This window comes from Salmo salar, chromosome 11 (assembly GCF_965601325.2).
Source record: "Salmo salar chromosome 11, fSalSal1, whole genome shotgun sequence".
Lineage (NCBI taxonomy): Eukaryota > Metazoa > Chordata > Actinopteri > Salmoniformes > Salmonidae > Salmo > Salmo salar.
In genome coordinates, this window is record NC_138301.1 from 56,194,083 (window position 1) to 56,219,000 (window position 24,918).

The window sequence follows — 24,918 nt, forward strand, 5'->3', positions numbered from 1 at the left end:
ATCCCCCAACCAGAATTTCAGTAAAACCTGGTAATGGTGGGAAAGACATTTGCTGGAATTGTGCTGCCCTAGTTGGTACTGGTGATATTCTCCCACACAGAAACATTTTACAGTATTCAAACATTTCTCAAAAGTGAAAAACAACAAACAAGAGACAGAAACGTGAGACAGGTATAAATGATTGTTATAATAATTGTTTAAGATATGAACACATCCCACTGCACGGGCTATATGAACCACACACTACCTCTCACAAGGTAAGACAAAAACTAACTCTGCACGTCACCTCATCCACTCAGTGGTAGGTATTGGTGCTGCACGTCACCTCATCCACTCAGTGGTAGGTATTGGTGCTGCGCGTCACCTCATCCACTCAGTGGTAGGTATTGGTGCTGCACGGCACCTCATCCACTCAGTGGTAGGTATTGGTGCTGCACGTCACCTCATCCACTCAGTGGTAGGTATTGGTGCTGCGCGTCACCTCATCCACTCAGTGGTAGGTATTGGTGCTGCACGTCACCTCATCCACTCAGTGGTAGGTATTGGTGCTGCGCGTCACCTCATCCACTCAGTGGTAGGTATTGGTGCTGCACGTCACCTCATCCACTCAGTGGTAGGTATTGGTAATGCACATCACCTCATCCACTCACTGGTAGGTATTGGTAATGCACGTCACCTCATCCACTCACTGGTAGGTATTGGTAATGCACATGACCTCATCCACTCACTGGTAGGTATTGGTAATGCACGTCACCTCATCCACTCAGTGGTAGGTATTGGTGCTGCACGTCACCTCATCCACTCACTGGTAGGTATTGGTAACGCACATCACTTCATCCACTCACTGGTACAGTAGGTTAAGCTTTGTTTCTTGTCATTTTAAATATCACAACAGTGCTTTCTTTGAATAAAGGTTTGGATAGTCCAATTTTCAAAGGTCTCTATCGTTGTTATTGCAATTTAAGGGTAAACTAAGACACTAAAAAAGTAACATTTGGCTTCATTGACATGTACCCCATATAGACATTGTACTGAAACACAGCTGATTGATTGAAACAATAGGTGGTCGTCTATACCAGTGGTTCCCAAACTGTCGTCCCGTCCCGTCGTCCCCCCCCCCCCCCCCCCCCCCGCGGTCGGCAGCGAGGGTTCGGCCCCCTCAATTTAAAAAAAATATATATATATATTTTTAAAGGAATTCAGTCCAGCTTTAAACTTAGTCGTGAAAGTTCTAATAGTAGAATGTACAAGGTGACATTTCTAAACTGGGTATTACATCATCAGTTCCTCTTGTCATGTTAGTCATTGTACACATTAGAGAGATATTTATAACTAGTCAGGAATGGCCAGATGAATCAGCCCATGTCACTCTTTTTATTCCCTTTTTTTAGCCCATAGATATTGTTGTAGTTTTTGAGCCACTCAAATATCACATGAATACACATTAGACATGATAAAATGTATAGAATTGCAAGAAAATGGGCATTAAACGGCAACATTTTCCTTGCACCCCCATGACAAAATGTGTAGAATTGCAGGAAATAAGCTTTAAACCTGCTAAATTCTCTCCACCAACAAGCGGGGTTTCAACAGTTTGTGTCATGAACAGTGCTGGTGACCATAGAAATAAACATGGCGCTGGGGGGGACGGTGGCGTGGGACGGGACGGGATGGGGGGGTACGGGATGTTACCCAACGCTGGAAGGGGGGCTCCGAGTAAAAACGTTTGGGAACCCCTGATCTATACCAACAACAGAACACAAGGACAATTTATTATTATTGCAAATCAAAGACGTGAAAGTCGATGCCAAACCATTGTTGACAACCCCTAAACCCCCGAATAGGTCAGCTGAGGTATTTCAGATTAGACACACACACACACACCCACACACACACACCTTGCCATCTTGCTATAGACAGATCTATAAGTTCAGGCCCCGGCTCTGCATATACATACAATATGACCATTATGTACAGTGAGGGAAAAAAGTATTTGATCCCCTGCTGATTTTGTACGTTTGCCCACTGACAAAGAAATGATCAGTCTATCATTTTAATGGTAGGTTTCCCCCACTGTAGAGATGAAGAAACTGTACCAGTTATGTGAGTTAGTTGATATGCTATCACTTACTGTTCACACTGTTTATTCCATAGGACTCTGAATGGATGGCTTCTAACCGTTACTGTTCACACTGTTTATTCCATAGGACTCTGAATGGATGGGTTCTAACCGTTACTGTTCACACTGTTTATTCCATAGGACTCTGAATGGATGGGTTCTAACCGTTACTGTTCACACTGTTTATTCCATAGGACTCTGAATGGATGGGTTGTGTTTGGGTGACAAGACACCAGGCCCCATGTTCATTAAGCCTCCCAGAGTAGGAGTGCTGTTCTAGGATCAACTTTGTTAAGACTATAATGAATGGACTGGGGGGGGACCTGATCCTAGATGAGTACTCTTCCTCTGGGACGCTTTATGAATACAGGGCCCTGAATCTCAACAGTATGTCTTTAAACCCAAAACTATAGGACAACATAACGCCATGGCAGGGACAGACAAATAACCACTGTGGAAGTACAACATAGTATTAATGAATATATGGTGTGCTTTTACATATGAATTTTAAAAAAACTACATATTTGTTATCACTGTCATCACGTGCTGTGACTTCTGATGACTCGTGATTAACCAGAAACTAGAAATATCCCCTTCACATTTAAAACGTTTGTTTAACTACGTGTTACAGTTTGTCAGTAATATGCAGCCCAGTGGACCAACCATGAAGGGTGTGACATGCCCGTAGTCTCATAAATGTGGTAATCTTGAAGGATGTTGCTATATCTAAGATCTATCAACCCGTTTAAAACCAACAGCCCTTCAATGTCATGATTGATTGAAACAATCGTGACAATACTATAGGTCATTTTCCCCTTGATATGATGTAGAACCAGGAACACCTCGACCAACCGACCCTTCACTTTCAGTCCCTCCCCCACCCCCAATGTCCGTGCACTTAAAGTAACTTACCAAAGTGACAAACGGTGTCCATAAGAAAAAAAGCGCAAAATATTGCTTCATGGCATTTTGTGAAAATTATATCAAAAATATTTTCTATATAACACTTTTATAGCCTTGGCTTGTAAATTCCCCATCATCACATTCTCTATACACAAAAACACACAAACTGACTTTTTTCCTTTTTTTTTTTTTTTTACACAATATACTAATCTTATTTTTGTTCCTCATTTTTGCTATCTACTGTACATTGGTATCTAATGTGCAAATTAATAATTTAAGTTGTGTAAAACTCTCAAATGAATACAAAATCATATTTGTACATTTAAATGGTGAGAGTCCATGAACCAGACACATAAAAAAGGATCCCAAACGTCATTATATTCAGGAGTGTTTGAAGAGCGTTCTCTCTATATATATTTAACATCTTTGGCCAGGAGATTTCATGTTATTTTGTCGTTGTAATGAACGTTAAGACATTCAAATGTGGACAACCTAATGGTAGCAACACCACAGAGCACCTGTAAAATAACAATCAAGATAATCAACTGCTGATGAAAACACATTCAGTTTATCTAAGACCTGTAGAATGTAGAGGAAAACATCAACCAATTCGATTTTGTTGTTGTTTCGTTTAAACCCTGTAATCAATGTGAGTGCATAGTGAAAACTTAACTTACAAAGTACATTTTCACCACACAAAACGGATATTTTCCTTAGTGTGGGTTTGTTTGCATTTGACTGAATATCCTGCCTATTGTTGTCTATTGTCTTTCAGCTGCACCAGAGGATTTGAACTCTCTACTGAAGCCAACATGAGTGCATAGACAACAGAAAGGGTTCACAGTGAGTTGCCATTAGGACAATTATTGATTTTTAAAAAAACGTTGAAGTAACTAACGTATTGCTTTGAGAAGTTTGTTTTGAAAGTTGGTTGAAGGTTTTAAGATCAAGTCCAGTTTTAGTTTGATGTTAGATTTAAGTTTACGTTTTGAACCACTGCACAACAAAATGTAAATGCTATTTTATGTGTACTGTATGTGCCTGAAATTATATCTTAGTTTGCCATTCAAGTTGAGGGCAAAAAACACAGACATTTCCCCATAAACTAACTAAAAGTTGAAGTTGAACCAAATTATTTAAAAAACGAACAAAGTTATAAATTCCTGCTGGCCAAAGATGTTAAGTGGACAGAGATCTACCCTGCTTGTCATCAAGTAGTTGTGTCCTTTACAGTAGCCTACTGTACTGTACACTGAGACAGAAGAAGTGACAGGAATCAAAGGTTTTAAACAGAGCAGGCGATCACCTGGCTCTGAGCATGTCTGTCTGTCTGTCTGTCTTGATGTCCCAACGTCCACAGACAGTCTATTGAGTAGACCTGTTCTATCTCCTTCTCTATGGACACAGTTCTGTTGTCTTCTGTTGTGTTGCGTTGTCAGCAGCAGGGTTTGCAGTACCTGTAGTGTGATAGATAGTACACCAGGCTAAAGTAGCAGCACCTCTGGCTGGCGCGGTGCCAGGGGCTATCCAGGCCTACTGAGGGCCTTGGCCTCTCTCTCCCTGTGTTTCAGGTCCTCCTTGAAACAGTAGGAACAGTAGTTATCTGTCTCTGGTCGCCCGTAGAAGGAGCACTTCTCCCTCTTGCACCTCCTCTGCTGCAGGCAGTACACCAGGCAACCCCCCCCAGCGCTACCGATCTGACCTTTGACCTTGTCGGACCCTGACCCCGTCCTGGTGATGCTACTGCTCCCCCAGGTCTGAGGCGAGTCGGCGTCGGCGAACTCCAGACAGTCCTGTATGTGGCTTGCGTTGAAGCCGTTGGTATAGGTGTGGGACTTGTGCTCCCCAGGCATGTTGTAGGGCTCCGTGGTGCCTGGGACCCCCGGGTGGGCGTGGTTGACCCCGGTGCCCAAACAGACCCCAGACAGGCGGGCTGGAGAGTAGCTCTGGGAGGACAGAGAGCGGTTCTGCTGGGGGTAAGTGGCACAGGTCTTCAGGGTGCCCACCAGAGGAGGCTTGTAGCTGGGCTGGGAGTCGTCCGGCTGGAAGCTGGGGGCCTGGAGGGCCTGGAGGTTGACGTCTCTCAGGTGGATGATACTGGATCTCTGGATGGGAGGGGTATGGCTGTAGTGGGCTGACAATGGGACTGTAGTTGGGACGGGGCCGGGGACAGGGGGGACGGACCCCGGTCTCCTGGTTGCACCGTTGCTGGGGGAGGAGTGGGGCGAGGGGCTGTGGCGGCCCTGCATCTTCAGGGCGATCTGTGGGGGGATGTGAGGGGTATGGCTTTGGTGGTGTCTGGCTGGGGAAGAGATGAAGTCCTGGGGAAGGGGAGTAGGAGGAGGCGGGCAGGAGGGAGGCGGAGGAGGGGTGCGGGTGTCTCGCTCCCTCTCCCTCTCTCTCTCCCTTTCTCTCTCTCTCTCCCTCTCCTTTTCTCTCTCTCTTTCCTTCTCCCTCTCTCTCTCCCGGTGAGGGGCGCTCTCCTGCTCTGGTTTCTTCAGGGCGTTGGAGGACCCGTTGGTCGTAGTAGTCGTGGTTGTAGAGTTTGCTGCAGGTTTCTTCTCTCCTTCCTTCCTCCTAGTCTCCTGCTCGGCAGAGAAGCGCTCCTGAGCGGAGGTCAGGTAGAAGGAGATCATCTCCTCGTGGAACTGGTGGCGGTGGGAGGTGAGGAGAAGGCCAGCGAAGATGAACTTCCTCTCGCCCTGCATGGCGGCTCTCAGTATGTTGAGGCTCAGCTTGACGTCTGTGCTGTACTTCCAGTGCTCCGACAGGGCCTTATCCCCCACCAGCCTGGCCAGGAGACCCCCCCTGTCCCTGTCCCGTTCCCCGGGAGGAGAGGGCATGCCTGGGGGACGCTCGGTGGGAGACGGGCTGGTGGTCTTGTCCGAGCAGAATGACGTACTCGCAGACTGGCCTTCCTTCTCTCCTCCTCCTCCATCCTTCCGTGCTTTCCCCTCCTTTTTCTCCTTCTTCTTTTCGACATTATTCTCTGTCCCTCCTCCGTTGCCGCCCCCCCCTCCTCCGTTGCCCCCCACTCCTCCGTTGTTCCGGCCGTTGCCTCCAGAGTTGGAGCGGTTGATCTTTCCGTGGACCAGCCCTCCCAGACCTCCCATGTTCTTCTTCAGCTTGATACCCAGAGTTTTGCTGAAGCTGCCTAGCTTGTTGGCCACAGAGTCCGTCCTGGTCTTGTCCTTGTCTTTACGCTGTTGCTGCCTCTCTGTCTTCTCCTTGGGATCCTTGTCCTTGTCCTTCGTGGAGACCTTGCCGTTGTTGACGTTGGAGTTGCTGCAGACGGAGTCACGGTCGGAGTCCATGGAGTCGGCTAGAGACTGGACGTCATCGCCGCCATGGGACGCCGTGGGAGACTCTGGCTGGGCCAGGGGAGCCTGGAGAGAGAGAGGGAGGGAGGGGTGAGAAGGGATGGAGAGGAAGCGCAATCAGTAAATTATGTTGATCTGTCTAATCTACTCAATTTCAAGACTTTGATAGTAAATTGTAGTTTGCTTTATTCTTTGTATATAGACAGTAAGGTGCTGGGGAGCTGGCAGTACAACACGGATGCAGAACAACCTATCAAATCCATGTACAACAATTATTTGCTGGCATTAGCCAATCAATGTGGAAGAGAAAGAGGAGAGGTACCCTGGTTTCAGATGGTATCCTGATCCATGTTACGTTCATGTAGTTGTGCAGCAGGTTCAGTTTGGCTTCCAGAGACAGAATTAAACTGAAGGAGAGAAAGGTTACGAACATTAGATATCAACAGTAAATCTGGATTATAAATGCTACACTTTTGAAGAAATATAAACTCAGCAAAAAAAAAAGGAACGTCCTTTTTTCAGGACCCTGTCTTTCAAAGATAATTCGTAAAAATCCAAATAACTTCAAAGATCTTCATTGTAAAGGGTTTAAACACTGTTTCCCATGCTTGTTCAATGAACCATAAACAATTAATGAACATGCACCTGTGGAATGGTCGTTAAGACACTAACAGCTTACAGAAGGTAGGCAATTAAGGTCACAGTTATGAAAACTTAGGACACTAAAGAGGCCTTTCTACTGACTCTGAAAAACACCAAAAGTAAGATGCCCAGGGTCCCTGCTCATCAGCGTGAACGTGCCTTAGGCATGCTGCAAAGAGGCATGAGGACTGCAGATGTGGCCAGGGAAATAAATTGCAATGTCCGTACTGTGAGACGCCTAAGACAGCACTACAGGGAGACAGGATGGACAGCTGATCGTCCTCGCAGTGGCAGACCACATGTAACAACACCTGCACAGGATCGGTACATCCGAACATCACACCTGCGGGACAGGTACAGGATGGCAACAACAACTGCCCAAGTTACACCAGGGACGCACAATCCCTCCATCAGTGCTAAGACTGTCCGCAATAGGCTGAGAGAGGCTGGACTGAGGGCTTGTAGGCCTGTTGTAAGGCAGGTCTTCACCAGACATCACCGGCAACAACGTCGCCTATGGGCACAAACCCACCGTCGCTGGACCAGACAGGACTGGCAAAAAGTGCTCTTCACTGACGAGTCGCGGTTTTGTCTCACCAGGGGTGATGGTCGGATTTGCATTTATCGTCGAAGGAATGAGCGTTATACCGAGGCCTGTACTCTGGAATGGGATCGATTTGGAGGTGGAGGGTCCGTCATGGTCTGGGGCGGTGTGTCACAGCATCATCGGACTGAGCTTGATGTCATTGCAGGCGATCTCAACGCTGTGTGTTACAGGAAAGACATCCTCCTCCCTCATGTGGTACCCTTCCTGCAGGCTCATCCTGACATGACCCTCCAGCATGACAATGCCACCAGCCATACTGCTCGTTCTGTGCGTGATTTCCTGCAAGACAGGAATGTCAGTGTTCTGCCATGGCCAGCGAAGACCCCAGATCTCAATCCCATTGAGCACGTCTGGGACCTGTTGGATCGGTGGGTGAGGGCTAGGGCCATTCCCCCCAGAAATGTCCGGGAACTTGCAGGTGCCTTGGTGGCAGAGTGGGGTAACATCTCACAGAAAGAACTGGCAAATCTGGTGCAGTCCATGCTGGAGATGAGAGGAGATGCAGTACTTAATGCAGCATTTCTGTTAGTCACATGTCTGTGGAACTTGTTCAGTTTATGTCTCAGTTGTTGAACCTTGTTATGTTCATACAAATATTTACACATGTTAAGTTTGCTGAAAATAAACTCAGTTGACAGTGAGAGGACTTTTTTTTTTTGCTGAGTTTATTTAGCCATGAATTAAGATTGAACACTACTAACCTCACACTACAGTGATACATGTTAAAGTTTTATAGATAATAAACTATGGATAGTTCATCTCTAATAAAATAAGGCCCTTTATGTTTAGTGCTGGGAAAAATGTTTAGTTGAGAACACGAATCCCAACATTCATTCTTGTATTCAAGAAGAATTATATTTTTCAATGTTCCCTGCAGCACAGTTAGCTGACTTGATTGACCAGGGCCCTATAACCCACAGCACAGTTAGCTGACTTGATTGACCAGGGCCCTATAACCCTGCAGCACAGTTAGCTGACTTGATTGACCAGGGCCCTATAATCCTACAGCACAGTTAGCTGACTTGATTGACCAGGGCCCTATAACCTTCTGATTGGCCAGGGCCCTAAAACATCCTGTTTTGTCTGATTGACCAGGGCCCTAAAATGCCCTGTTTTGTCTGATCGACCAGGGCCCTATAACTTCCTGTTATGTCTGATTGACCAGGGCCCTAAAATGTTCTATTTTGTCTTGCAGTGGAATACACTGGAAGCTTACATGACAAAGTAAATGGACAGAGTTATTTATATATTGTCAAATGAGCAGCTGCCAGAGAACCCAGCTGCTCCAAGGGAGAAGGACCTTAAAAGACCTCAGTTACAAAACGGGGCAAGGCTCCATTGCATCATTGTAGTGCCTTTAAAACCTGTTAGGGCTAGGGGGCAGTATTGACACGGCTGGATAAAAAACATACCCGATTTAATCTGGTTACCACTCCTACCCAGTAACTAGAATATGCATATACTTATTACATATGGATAGAAAACACCCTAAATTTTCTAAAACTGTTTGAATGGTGTCTGTGAGTATAACAGAACTCAAATGGCAGGTCAAAACCTGAGAGATTCCTTTACAGGAAGTGGCCTGTCTGACCATTTCTTGAACTTCTTTTCCATCTCTATCATTTACTAAGGATCTCTGCTCTAACGTGACACTTCCCACGTCGTCCATAGGCGCTCAGAGCCCGGGAAAAAACAGAATGTCATCATTCCAGCCCCAGGCTGAAACACATTATCGCCTTTCTCAAGTGGCCGATCAAGGGACACTGGCCTTATGCGCGTGACCCCGGACCGCCCCCGCCTTTGGGATTTTTTCCTCTGTTTGCCGAAAAGGAGATTCCCTGTCGGAATATTATCGCTTTTCTACGAGAAAAGTGTCGTAAAAATTGATTTTAAACACCGGTTGACATGCTTCGAAGTACGGTAATGGAATATTTAGAATTTTATTGTCACGAATTGCGCCATGCGCGCGACACTTCTTTACTATTTCGGATAGTGTCTGGAACGCACGAACAAAACGTCGCTATTCGGATATAACGATGGATTATTTTGGACCAAACCAACATTTGTTATTGAAGTAGCAGTCCTGGGTGTGCATTCTGACGAAGACAACAAAAGGTAATCAAACTTTTATAATAGTAAATATGATTATGGTGAGTGCTAAACTTGCCGGGTGTCTAAATAGCGAGCCCGTGATGCCTGGGCTATGTACTTAGAATATTGCAAAATGTGCTTTCACCAAAAAGCTATTTTAAAATCGGACATATCGAGTGCATAGAGGAGGTCTGTATCTATAATTCTTAAAATAATTGTTATGCTTTTTGTGAACGTTTATCGTGAGTAATTTAGTAAAATGTTAGCGAATTCCCCGGAAGTTTGCGGGGGGTATGCTAGTTCTGAACGTCACATGCTAATGTAAAAAGCTGGTTTTTGATATAAATATGAACTTGATTGAACAAAACATGCATGTATTGTATAACATAATGTCCTAGGGTTGTCATCTGATGAAGATCATCAAAGGTGAGTGCTGCATTTAGCTGTCTTCTGGGTTTTGGTGACATTATATGCTGGCTTGAAAAATGGGTGTCTGATTATTTCTGGCTTGGTACTCTGCTGACATAATCTAATGTTTTGCTTTCGTTGTAAAGCCTTTTTGAAATCGGACAGTGTGGTTAGATTAACGAGAGTCTTGTCTTTAAATGGCTGTAAAATAGTCATATGTTTGAGAAATTGAAGTAATAGGATTTTTAAGGTTTTGAAAATCGCGCCACAGGCTGGCAGTGGCTGTTACGTAGGTGGGACGCAAGCGTCCCACCTAGCCCATAGAGGTTAACTCCACTAGAAACTTATTTTCAAAATCTTAAGACTGTCTTTTAGATAGAAAAGTAAATACCAAAAAAGACAGAGGCTCAAACTTCACAAACACCTTCAGAGGGTCTAACTTCACAATCATCTTCAGAGGGTCTAACTTCACAAACACCTTCAGAGGGTCTAACTTCACAATCATCTTCAGAGGGTCTAACTTCACAAACACCTTCAGAGTCTGTAACTTCACAAACACCTTCAGAGGGTCTAACCTCACAAACACCTTCAGAGTCTGTAACTTCACAAACACCTTCAGAGGGTCTAACTTCACAATCACCTTCAGAGTCTGTAACTTCACAATCACCTTCAGAGGGTCTAACTTCACAAACACCTTCAGAGGGTCTAACTTCACAATCACCTTCAGAGTCTGTAACTTCACAATCACCTTCAGAGGGTCTAACTTCACAATCACCTTCAGAGGGTCTAACTTCACAAACACCTTCAGAGTCTCTAACTTCACAAACACCTTCAGAGGGTCTAACTTCACAATCACCTTCAGAGTCTGTAACTTCACAATCACCTTCAGAGGGTCTAACTTCACAAACACCTTCAGAGGGTCTAACTTCACAATCACCTTCAGAGGGTCTAACTTCACAAACACCTTCAGAGTCTCTAACTTCAAAAACACCTTCAGAGGGTCTAACTTCACAATCACCTTCAGAGTCTGTAACTTCACAATCACCTTCAGAGGGTCTAACTTCACAATCACATTCAGAGGGTCTAACCTCATGAACACCTTCAGAGGGTCTAACCTCACAAACACCTTCAGAGGGTCTAACTTCACAAACACCTTCAAAGTCTGTAACTTCACAAACACTTTCAGAGTCTCTAACTTGACAATCACCTTCAGAGGGTCTAATTTCACAATCACCTTCAGAGGGTCTAACTTCACAATCACCTTCAGAGTCTCTAACTTCACAATCACTTCAGAGGGTCTAACTTCACAAACACCTTCAGAGGGTCTAACCTCACAAACACCTTCGGAGTCTCTAACTTCACAAACACCTTCAGAGGGTCTAACTTCACAATCACCTTCAGAGTCTATAACTTTACAATCACATTCAGAGGGTCTGACTTCACAAACACCTTCAGAGGGTTTAACTTCACAAACACCTTCAGAGTCTGTAAATTCACAATCACCTTCAGAGGGTCTAACCTCACAAACACCTTCAGAGACTGTAACTTCACAAACACCTTCAGAGGGTCTAACCTCACAAACACCTTCAGAGTCTGTAACTTCACAATCACCTTCAGAGGGTCTAACTTCACAATCACCTTCGGAAGGTCTAACTTCACAATCACCGTCGGAGGGTCTAACCTCACAAACACCTTCGGAGTCTCTAACTTCACAAACACCTTCAGAGTCTGTAACTTCACAAACACCTTCAGAGGGTCTAACCTCACAATCACCTTCAGAGGGTCTAACTTCACAAACACCTTCAGAGGGTCTAACTTCACAAACACCTTCAGAGGGTCTAACTTCACAAACACCTTCAGAGTCTATAACTTCACAAACACCTTCAGAGTCTGTAACTTCAAAATCACCTTCAGAGGGTCTAACCTCACAAACACCTTCAGAGGGTCTAACCTCACAAACACCTTCAGAGGGTCTAACCTCACAAACACCTTCAGAGGGTCTAACCTCACAAACACCTTCAGAGGGTCTAACCTCACAAACACCTTCAGAGGGTCTAACCTCACAAACACCTTCAGAGGGTCTAACCTCACAAACACCTTCAGAGGGTCTAACCTCACAAACACCTTCAGAGGGTCTAACCTCACAATCACCTTCAGAGGGTCTAACTTCACAAACACCTTCAGAGGGTCTAACTTCACAATCACCTTCAGAGTCTATAACTTCACAAACACCTTCAGAGTCTGTAACTTCACAATCACCTTCAGAGGGTCTATCCTCACAAACACCTTCAGAGGGTCTAACTTCACAATCACCTTCAGAGCGTCTAACCTCACAAACACCTTCAGAGGGTCTAACCTCACAAACCCCTTCAGAGGGTCTAACCTCACAAACCCCTTCAGAGGGTCTAACATCACAAACACCTTCAGAGGGTCTAACCTCACAAACACCTTCAGAGTCTATAACTTCACAAACACCTTCAGAGTCTGTAACTTCACAATCACCTTCAGAGGGTCTAACCTCACAAACACCTTCAGAGGGTCAAACTTCACAAACACCTTCAATCTTGGACTTTGTGTGACTTCACATATGTACACAATTAATGGGGAGTTTTCTTCTCTAAGGAACCCAAATTCCCAGTGGGAAATCATTCAATGTAAGTCTCACAAATTAGTGGTTTTTAACATCACCAAATCACACAAGTCTCAGAAATGATCTCATCAACCAAGCATCCTGTCTCTTTCTCTCATTCTAACAGACAGACAGTGTTCCATGACAGACAGACAGACAGTGTTCCATGACAGGCAGACAGTGTTCCATGACAGACAGACAGACAGACAGACAGACAGACAGACAGACAGACAGACAGACAGACAGACAGACAGACAGACAGACAGACAGACAGACAGACACTGCTCCATGCCAGACAGACAGACAGACAGACAGACAGACAGACAGACAGACAGACAGACAGACAGACAGACAGACAGACAGACAGACAGACAGACAGACAGACAGACAGACAGACAGACAGTGCTCAGTGAGGTTATGCCATTCAGATCAGAGTTGAGATCCTCTGTGTAAAGCAGCGTTATAGAAGATAATGATGTATGAAGCCTAGAGATAATGACTCTATGATTAGAAGGGGGATCTCCTCTCCTACTTTCTGTCTACGTTTTTCCTCTTCTCATTTCTTCTCTGTATTTACTGTCCTCCCACAGAGAGGAAGCAAGGCTTTAACTGTCCCCTCCACCCCTACTGTCCTCCCACAGAGAGGAAGCAAGGCTTTAACTGTCCCCTCCACCCCTACTGTCCTCCCACAGAGAGGAAGCAAGGCTTTAACTGTCCCCTCCACCCTTACTATCTCCGCCCCCTTACTATCCCCTCCCCCTCACTATCCCCTCCCCCTCTCCCCCCTTACTATCCCCTCCCCCTCACTATCCCCTCCCCCCCCTTACTATCCCCTCCCCCTTTCCCCCCTCCCTATCCCCCCCTCTCCCCCTCACTATCCCCTCCCCCTCTCCCCCCTTACTATCCCCTCCCCCTCACTATCCCCTCCCGCTTTACTATCCCCTCCCCCTCACTATCCCCTCCCCCTCTCCCCCTTACTATCCCCTCCCCCTCACTATCCCCTCCCGCTTTACTATCCCCTTCCCCTCACTATCCCCTCCCCCCCTCCACCCCTACTACCTCTCCACCCCTACTACCCCTCCACCCCTATTACCCCCTCCATCCATTCTATCCCCTCCACCCATTCTATCTCCTCCACCCCCTCCACCCCTATTACCCCTCCAACCCTACTACCCCCCACCCCTATTACCCCCCACCCCTATCACCCCCCCACTACCCCTCCACCCCTACTACCCCCTCCACCCCTACAACCCCTCCACCCATTCTATCCCCTCCAACCCTACAACCCTTCCACCCATTCTACCCCCTCCACCTCTACTACCCCCTCCACCCCTACTATCTCATTCACCCCCTCCACCCCTATTACCCCTCCACCCCTACTACCCCTCCACCCCTATTACCGCCTCCGCCCCTATTACCCCCACCACCACCACCACCACCTGTTTGTCGTTGGTTGTAACTAACTTACTTGGCTAGCTTGATGTTGTCGTTGTCGTCCCGGCCCCACTCCCAGTCCTTCCCAGGGTCCGTAGCGAAGTGGAGAGATAGCAGCTTGTGTTCTGAGTCAGTCAGCGGGATCACAGCTGGAAAACACAGATCACACATCATTATGGTCAGATCAGATCACACATCATTATGGTCAGATCAGATCACACATCATTATGGTCAGATCAGATCACACATCATTATGGTCAGATCAGATCACACATCATTATGGTCAGATCAGATCACACATCAATATGGTCAGATCAGATCACACATCAATATGGTTAGATCAGATCACACATCATTATGGTCAGATCAGATCACACATCACTATGGTCAGATCAGATCGCACATCACTATGGTCAGATCAGATCACACATCATTATGGTCAGATCAGATAAGCAGGGGTACAAACACACAGCCAGGTAACCACACAGCCAGGTAACCACACACCACAGAGCCAGGTAACCACAACAGCCAGGTAACCACACAGAACATACAGGTAACCACACAGCACAGACAGGTAACCACACACCACACAGCTAGGTAACCACAACAGCCAGGTAACCACACACCACACAGCCAGATAACCACAACAGCCAGATAACCACAACAGCCAGGTAACCACACAGCCAGGTAACCACACAGCCAGGTAAACATACAGCCAGGAAACCACACAGCCAGGTAACCACACAGCCAGGTAACCACACAGCCAGGTAACCACACAGCCAGGTAACCACACAGCCAGGTAACCACAACAGCCAGGTAACCGTACAGCCAGGTAACCACACAGCCAGATAACCACAACAGTCAGGTAACCACACAGCCAGGTAACCACACAGCCAGGTAACCACACAGCCAGGTGTTTTAATGAGCTCTGTTGCCCACTGCCTAAAACACTTAGCCTTCTATTGGTATCAACTTCCTCTTGACACTTTTGATGCCAAGATGGCCTTTTTTTTCTCTTTTCTTCTTCAGCCAACATGTAAAACAACGGATGTTGCTGAGAAGCACCTATGCTGACATTACAGGGGGTGTGTTGTGTGGGTGGATATTCACACACCATAATAACACTGTCTGGAGAGATATAGATGAGTCTCTGTCACGAGGGTCTGGTTCCTTTCTTTCTTTGTTAGTGAGGGGGATCAGCTTTAATAGTGCAGATAGATTGTGGCTTCCACCAATGTAATTGTCTGCATCACTTCTAATCCACCACATATTTTCTGCAAATATATATATATATATATATACACACACACACACACACACACACACACACACACACACACACACACACACACACACACACACACACATATAAATACATACAGATCAACATACATACATATAAATACACATACATACATACATATTTTTGTATGTGTATTTATACATCTAAACACAGCAAAAAAAGAAACGTCCTGTCATGGTTGTGTAGGTTGAAGAAGCGGACCAAAGCACAGCGTGTGTCTCGTTCCACATTTTGTATTGAACTGTGAAACTATGCAATACACACAAATAAACTAAAGAACAAAAACAACAACCCGTGACGCAGAGGTGAAACATACACTAACTCAAAGACAATCTCCCACCAACCCAGGTGGGAAAAACACCTACTTAAGTATGATCTACAATTAGAGACAACGATGACCAGCTGCCTCTAATTGGAGATCATCCCAAACAAAAAACCAACATAGAAATACAAAACTAGAACCTAACAACATAGAAAATCTAAACTAGAAAAAAACCCTGTCACGCCCTGGCCTACTCTACCATAGAAAATAACAGCTTTCTATGGTCAGGACGTGACAGTACCTCCCCCCAAAGGTGCGGACTACGAACGCACCTAAAAGAACAACAACAACAACAAAAAAGTAAAGAAAGGGAGGGTAGGGTGGGTTACTAATGTCTATGGTGGCTCTGGTGCAGTACGCAGAACCTTCTCATCCCGCGGATCCTTCAGCAGATCCCTCCGCTTTTGTGTCACCGGACCCTGGATCGTCACCGAAGGACCAGGACCCTTGATCATCACCGGAGTTTCTGGACTGCAGACTGCCGCTGGAGGTTCTGGGCTGCAGACTGCCGCTGGAGACTCTGGACTGCAGACCGCCGCTGGAGGTTCTGGACTGCAGACTGCCGCTGGAGACTCTGGACTGCAGACCGCCGCTGGAGACTCTGGACTGCAGACCGCCGCTGGAGACTCTGGACTGCAGACCGCCGCTGGAGACTCTGGACTGCAGACCACCGCTGGAGACTGGACTGCAGACCGCCGCTGGAGAATCTGGACTGCAGACCGCCGCTGGAGAATCTGGACTGCGGACCACCGCCGGAGACTCTGGACTGCGGACCGCCGCCGGAGACTCTGGACTGTGGGCCGTCTCAGTAGGTTCCGGGCTGTGGGCCGTCTCAGGAGGTTCCGGGCTGTGGGCCGTCTCAGGAGGTTCCGGGCTGTGGGCCGTCTCAGGAGGTTCCGGGCTGTGGGCCGTCTCAGGAGGTTCCGGGCTGTAGGCCGTCTCAGGAGGTTCCGGGCTGTAGGCCGTCTCAGGAGGTTCCGGGCTGTAGGCCGTCTCAGGAGGTTCCGGGCTGTAGGTCGGCTCAGGAGGTTCCGGACTGTAATATGTCCCTTTTTCAGGACCTGTCTTTCAAAGACAATTCGTAAAAATCCAAATAACTTGACAGATCTTCATTGTAAAGGGTTTAAACACTGTTTCCCATGCTTGTTCAATGAACCATAAACAATTAATGAACATGCACCTGTGGATCGGGCCGTTAAGACACTAACAGCTTACAGACGGTAGGCAATTAAAGCCACAGTTATGAAAACTTAGGACACTAAAGAGGCCTTTCTACTGACTCTGAAAAACACCAAAAGATAGATGCCCAGGGTCCCTGCTCATCAGCGTGAATGTGCCTTAGGCATGCTGCAAGGAGGCATGAGGACTGCAGATGTGGCTAGGGCAATAAATTGCAATGTCCGTACTGTGAGACGCCTAAGACAGTGCTACAGGGAGACAGGACGGACAGCTGATCGTCCTCGCAGTGGCAGACCACATGTAACAACACCTGCACAGGATCAGTACATCCGAACATCACACCTGCAAGACAGGTACAGGATGGCAACAACAACTGCCGAGTTACACCAGGAAAGCACAATCCCTCCATCAGTGCTCAGACTGTCTGCAATAGGCTGAGAGAGGCTGGAATGAAGGCTTGTAGGCCTGTTGTAAGGCAGACATTACCGGCAACAACGTCGCCTATGGGCACAAACCCACCGTCGCTGGACCAGACAGGACTGGCAAAAAGTGCTCTTCACTGAAGAGTCGCGGTTTTGTCTCACCAGAGGAGATGGTCGGATTCGCGTTTATCGTCAAAGGAATGAGCGTTACACCGAGGCCTGTATTCTGGAGTGGGATCGATTTGGAGGTGGAGGGTCCGTTATGGTTTGGGGCGATGTGTCACAGCATTATCGGACTGAGCTTGTTGTCATTGCAGGCAATCTCAATGCTGTGCATTACAGGGACGACATCCTCCTCCCTCATGTGTTACCCTTCCTGCAGGCTCATCCTGACATGACCCTCCAGCATGACAATGCCACCAGCAATACAGCTCGTTCTGTGCATGATTTCCTTCAAGACAGGAATGTCAGTGTTCTGCCATGACCTGTTGGATTGGAGGGTGAGGGCTAGGGCTATTCCCCCTCGAAATGTCTAGGAACTTGCAGGTGCCTTGGTGGAAGAGTGGGGTAACATCTCACAGCAAGAACTGGCATATCTGGTGCAGTCCATGAGGAGGAGATGCACTGCAGTACTTAATGCAGCTGGTGGCCACACCAGATACTGACTGTTACTTATGATTGTGACCCCCCCTTTGTTCAGGGACACATTATTCCATACACATTTTAAGTTTGCTGAAAATAAACGCAGTTGACAGTGAGAGGACGTTTCTTTTTTTGCTGAGTTTACATACACATATAAATACATACATATGCACATTCATACATACACACATATAAGTACACATACATACATATTTTTGTATATATATTTCCTTTATTCCCCTCCAACCCTACCACCCCTCCCCTAACTGGAATAAACTAATGAACAACAACTCCTAGGCCTGTATTTCCAGCTTATTCAAACAATATACATTTTATGGACAAGGTCTATTTTACAATAGTTCTGTGTTTGTTTTTACTCCTGTCCTTCCTCTACCCTCAACCTCTCCCATCTATTACTGATGTCCTTCTTCTACCCTCAACCTCTCCCATTGATTACTGATGTCCTTCCTCTAACCTCAACCTCTCCCATCTATTACTGATGTCCTTCCTCTACCCTCAACCATCGATTACTGATGTCCTTCCTCTACCCTCAACCATCTATTACTGATGTCCTTCCTCTACCCTCAACCATCTATTTGTCCATCCGGATTGATTTCTATTTGCCATATCTTTCAAACTGTGCTCTTTCACAAAAGTTCTGTACCCATATACGTTTTACGGACACAGTATGTTTTACATGAGTTATCTTGTTATTATCAGTAGTTATTATTCCTAACCTTCAGCTCCATTCAACCCCTCTCATCTATCTCTTAACACCAACCATATTGGATTTCTATTTGCCATATATTTTCCAACTGTGCAGTGACGTTTCACAAAAGTTCTGAACCTTTCTATTCTCAAAGTTTCTACAGATTGTAAATTGAAAATAAACATTTTTGCTAAAAGTATTATTATACGATTGATTGATTGACTATGACTTTTCAGATCACCCAGCAGTGCTATCTCCAGAGTTATCAGATCACCCAGCAGTGCTATCTCCAGAGTTATCAGATCACCCAGCAGTGCTATCTGCAGAGTTATCAGATCACCCAGCAGTGCTATCTGCAGAGTTATCAGATCACCCAGCAGTGTTATCTGCAGAGTTATCAGATCACCCAGCAGTGCTATCTGCAGAGTTATCAGATCACCCAGTAGTGCTATCTGCAGTTATCAGATCACCCAGTAGTGCTATCTGCAGAGTTATCAGATCACCCATTAGTGCTATCTGCAGAGTTATCAGATCACCCAGCAGTGCTATCTGCAGAGTTATCAGATCACCCAGTATTGCTATCTGCAGGGTTATCAGATCACCCAGCAGTGGTATCTGCAGAGTTATCAGATCACCCAGTATTGCTATCTGCAGGGTTATCAGATCACCCATTAGTGCTATCTGCAGAGTTATCAGATCACCCAGCAGTGCTATCTGCAGAGTTATCAGATCACCCAGTAGTGCTATCTGCAGAGTTATCAGATCACCCAGTAGTGCTATCTGCAGAGTTATCAGATCACCCAGTAGTGTTATCTGCAGAGTTATCAGATCACCCAGCAGTGTTATCTGCAGAGTTATCAGATCACCCAGCAGTGCTATCTGCAGAGTTATCAGATCACCCAGTATTGCTATCCGCAGGGTTATCAGATCACCCAGCAGTGCTATCTACAGAGTTATCAGATCACCCAGCAGTGCTATCTGCAGAGTTATTAGATGACCCAGTTGTGTTATCTGCAGAGTTAGCTCCAGGTAAATGTTGCAATTCTTCAGCCATTCCTGGACCTGCGACCAAAAACAAGCTACATATGGACAGTATAAAAAACAAAAATCTAATGATTCAGACTCTTCGCAACAAAATCTGCAGAGCTGGGAAGGTTGTATCCCTCATATAAATAACATTCAATTGGTTGCAAGAATATTGTATTATAAATAAATTCTAAGTTTTGAATCCGGCGGCGTTTTGCATATCAGTTCATATACCATGTGCCATGGCATCGGTACGTCAAACATCTCTTCCCAACTATTTTGCCATCTATACGGCACGGCTGTCAATTTATTGGTCCTTAAATGAAACTGGTATACTTTTAAAAAAATGTATCACAATTTTCTTTCCAAAGGTTGTTGAGTCAGAGTACAGGCTGTACTGTAAAAGTGTCTGTCAGACAGTCAGCTAGCTTCTGACGTTCAGGGCTTTTGCCAAAAAGGTTTAGCTGTAACGCTCAGAATGTAGAGAGGAATGCTGCATCCTGTGTGTGTGGGAGTGTTTACGTAAGCAGTGTGTTCGTGTCTCCGATAAAGTACAGCTGTGTTGTGCTGTGGTCTTGAGGGTTTCTCCCACAGGTCTTCAGTGAGACTGTTCTGTCTTTCTGTGTGTTTGCTTGTGTGTGTCTGTGTGACGCCGTTCTGTCTTTCCTTTCACAGAAAGTTCCTCGCACAGTTTGATCAGCCTCAAGCCTGAGACATGATGAATTACTTTAAACCACTGACTGATTGAGACAACACAGATAAATTACATCTCTCTGTATTGAGACAACATACTGTCAGATAAATGACCTCTCTCTGTATTGAGACAACATACTGTAAGATAAATTACATCTCTCTGTATTGAGACAACATACTGTAAGATAAATTACATCTCTCTGTATTGAGACAACATACTGTCAGATAAATTACATTTCTCTGTATTGAGACAACGTACTGTAAGATAAATTACATCTCTCTGTATTGAGACAACATACTGTCAGATAAATTACATCTCTCTGTATTGAGACAATGTACTGTAAGATAAATTACATCTCTCTGTATTGAGACAATGTACTGTAAAATAAAATACATCTCTCTGTATTGAGACAATGTACTGTAAGATAAATTACATCTCTCTGTATTGAGACAATGTACTGTAAGATAAAATACATCTCTCTGCATTGAGACAATGTACTGTAAGATAAAATACATCTCTCTGCATTGAGACAATGTACTATCAGATAAAATACATCTCCCTGCATTGAGACAATGTACTGTAAGACATAATTAGCGTTGCAAAGGGAGGGTATATTACTGGAAAATTTCAAAATGGACCAGTAAACTACCAGAACTTTGGTATCTTTCAAGGATTGTATGTAATCTATCACAAGACTGACCGAAAAGACAGAATACACCAAAAGGAAATGACAGCTACTGTGACTAAATTACTCCCCTGGGTAATTAAGACTAAATACACCCCTGGGTAATGAAGACTAAATACACCCCTGGGTAATGAAGACTAAATACACCCCTGGGTAATGAAGACTAAATATACCCCTGGGTAATGAAGACTAAATACACCCCTGGGTAATGAAGACTAAATACACCCCTGGGTAATGAAGACTAAATATACCCCTGGGTAATGAAGACTAAATATACCCCTGGGTAATTAAGACTAAATCAACCCTGGGTAATGAAGACTAAATACACCCCTGGGTAATGAAGACTAAATACACCCCTGGGTAATGAAGACTAACTACACCCCTGGGAAATGAAGACTAAATACACCCCTGGGTAATGAAGACTAAATATACACCTGGGTAATAAAGACTAAATATACACCTGGGTAATGAAGACTAAATATACACCTGGGTAATGAAGACTAAATATACACCTGGGTAATAAAGACTAAATACACCCCTGAGTAATAAAGACTAAATACACCCCTGGGTAATAAAGACTAAATACAACCCTGGGTAATAAAGACTAAATACACCCCTGGGTAATAAAGACTAAATACACCCCTGGATAATAAAGTCTAAATACACCCCTGGGTAATAAAGACTAAATATACCCCTGGGTAATAAAGACTAAATATACACCTGGGTAATGAAGACTAAATATACACCTGGGTAATGAAGACTAAATATACACCTGGGTAATGAAGACTAAATCAACCCCTGGGTAATTAAGACTAAATGAAGTGTTTGATCTGTCAAAAACCTACATGTAGTGTACTGATGGAAGCCATAATGACTGAAATGTCAGTACCTTTATACTGTAAAACAAATCAGTCAAGAAGAAAATATATATTCTGAAATGAGTTGTGATGACTATCTTCTGAAGAGAGCCAATAGCCTTGACATTGTCTTCTATAACGGAGAAATGTGTACCTTAAAAACTCAACTGTACGCACTATCAAAATGGCTGATTACCACATGTCACACAAGGTTACCTTTTCCCTTTGCTAAATGAGTCTCAACAACACATGTATCATCAACTCAACTCTCCTGTCTTCCTCTCTAGTCTGGAGTGAAATACTGTACACCCGTCTGAACAAGTCAAGCCATAATAACCCTCTGACAGAGTTACGACCTAACCTCACCTCTCAGGTCAACCAGTCACGCAGGCAGCCAGCCAGCCAGGCACGCAACGCAGGCAGGCAGCGCAACAGGATTCAAATATTGTTCGGAATAATTTTAAATACTGTATTTGTGCTTGATTGAGCTTGCCTGTTGCACTAAAACCTATGTAATTATCGCAAAAGTGCAAACCCCACCCATCGGCACTCCAAGCAAACACTTCAAAGTATATGAAAGATTTTGAATAGTATTTGAACCCAGGTCCAAAACAGGCTGTGTTCCTGGCTGTGTGCACCTGTTTACCATGTCAATAACAACCTTCTTGCAATGTGACTCAGATAGTTACAACCTCTCATACCCTACCTATCTTTCTGTCTTCCTTCTCCCTCTCTCTCTCTCTCTCTCGCTCTCTCCTCTCTCTCTCTCCCTCTCTCTCTCTCTCTCTCTCTGTCCCTCTCTCTCCCTCCTTCTCTCTCCTCCTCTCTCTCGCTTTCTCCCTCTGGCTCTCTCTCTCTTCCTCCCTCTCTCTCTCTCTCTGTCTCTCTCTCTCTCCTTCTTTCTCACCTCTCTCCCTCTCTCTCTCTCTTTCCCTCTCTCTCTCACTCTCTCGCTCCCTCTCCCTGTCTGTCTCTCTCTCTCTCTGTCTCCCATCTCATACCCCTCTCTCCCATAACACCCTCCATGAAAGGTGAGGGTTAAACTAGAACAGTCAGAGGAAGTGAGAGTACAGGGACACCTGTTGCTCTCTATGCATATCAGTGTAAAGACATGGTTCACACAGGGTTCACAGTTGGTATGGATGGTATCACTATGATCAGTATTAGGCCCCCAACACGCTACAGCAGCTGTTAGCTGCACAGAGTAGATAGAGGACCTAATGGAACTCTATTCCCTCTATAGTGCACTACTTTCAACATGAGCCCTCAAAAGTCCACTACTTTCAACATGAACCCTCTATAGAGCACTACTTTCAACATGAATCCTCTATAGAGCACTACTTTCAACATGAGCCCTCTATAGTGCACTAATTTCAACATGAACCCTCTATAGTGCACTACTTTCAACATTAATCCTCTATAGAGCACTACTTTCAACATGAGCCCTCTATAGTGCACTAATTTCAACATGAACCCTCTATAGTGCACTACTTTCAACATGAACCCTCTATAGAGCACTACTTTCAACATGAGCCCTCTATAGTGCACTCATTTCAACATGAACCCTCTATAGTGCACTACTTCAACATGAACCCTCTATAGAGCACTACTTTCAACATGAGCCCTCTATAGTGCACTAATTTCAACATGAACCCTCTATAGTGCACTACTTTCAACATGAACCCTCTATAGAGCACTACTTTCAACATGAGCCCTCTATAGTGCACTAATTTCAACATGAACCTTCTATAGAGCACTACTTTCAACATGAGCCCTTTATAGGGACTAGCACTATAAGGACTAGGGTGCCACTTGGGATGTGACCAGAGTACAGATTACTGAACATGCTGTCCTGTCCCTGTTCCTGTTCAGACATGACCCCCCCCCCCCCCTCATTCAGGGAACTGGAAAAGTGTTTACAGCTCTTCTGTTGACAAGAACCTCAGCGTCTGTCCCAGAACAACCCAACACCCCCTCCCTCACCCCTTACCCCGAAAAACCCTTATTGAACCCTGAACACCCCGTCCCTCATCCTCTCCCTGAATAACTCCTTCCCCCTTCCCTCCCTGCTCCTGACAACAATTTGCATAGAGTACAACCAGAAGCGCCTCTAGCCTTTTGGGGGCCCTAAGCAAGATATAGTTGCGGGGCCCACCCACCTCATGTGCAAATCACTTTAGCACCCCCCCCAGTGGATTAACTGCCTTGTTCAGGGGCAGAACGACAGATTTTTTTTCCTTGTCAGCTCAGGGATTCGATCGAGCAACCTTTCGGTTACTGTCCCAATGCTCTAACCACTAGACTACTTGCTGGTTACTGGCCCAACGCTCTAACCACTAGGCTACCTGCTGGTTACTGGCCCAACACTCTAACCACTAGGCTACCTGCTGGTTACTGGCCCAACGCTCTAACCACTAGGCTACCTGCTGGTTACTGCCCCAACGCTCTAACCACTAGGCTACCTGCTGGTTACTGGCCCAACCCTCTAACCACTAGGCTACCTGCTGGTTACTGGCCCAACGCTCTAACCACTAGGCTACCTGCCGCCACAAAAATCAATAGGGGTCCCCTGGAGGTCTGGGCCCCTGGGAACATCATTTGATGATGATTACCTCACCTAGTAATGTAGAAATGTTAGCTGACATGGGCTAATTGATTGAAATTGCACCTTGTGTATTTTTATATACTGTAGTCAGAGGAGCTTCTGACTGGAACATGGCATGACATCACAAGGAAGCCAGCAGTTGTTCTGAACAGTGTTCTAGAATGTTTATAGGAGTTCCAAACTAGAACAGAACAAGGAGATACAATCAGGGAAGCATTGGGTCTGTGCCCCAAATGGCACCCTACGTACGCCCCTATATAAGTGCACTACTTTTGACCACTGTAGTGCACTACAAAGAGAACAGGGTTCTATTTGGGACTA

General features: G+C 45.5%; 1 protein-coding gene across 1 annotated transcript in view; it reads right to left on the reverse strand.

Annotated features, from left to right (window-relative positions):
* Nucleotides 1-1,141: 1,141 nt before the first annotated feature.
* otud7a (OTU deubiquitinase 7A) overlaps nucleotides 1,142-24,918 on the reverse strand; it is a 243,612-nt gene continuing 219,835 nt past the window's right edge. Inside the window, exons 11-13 of the mRNA XM_045689748.2 lie at nucleotides 14,188-14,302; nucleotides 6,665-6,749; nucleotides 1,142-6,408 (exon numbers count right to left, since the gene is read on the reverse strand). Of these exons, the coding sequence (XP_045545704.2) occupies nucleotides 4,546-6,408; nucleotides 6,665-6,749; nucleotides 14,188-14,302 (2,063 nt within the window). The 3' untranslated portion in view covers nucleotides 1,142-4,545. The remainder of the gene's footprint in view (nucleotides 6,409-6,664; nucleotides 6,750-14,187; nucleotides 14,303-24,918) is intronic.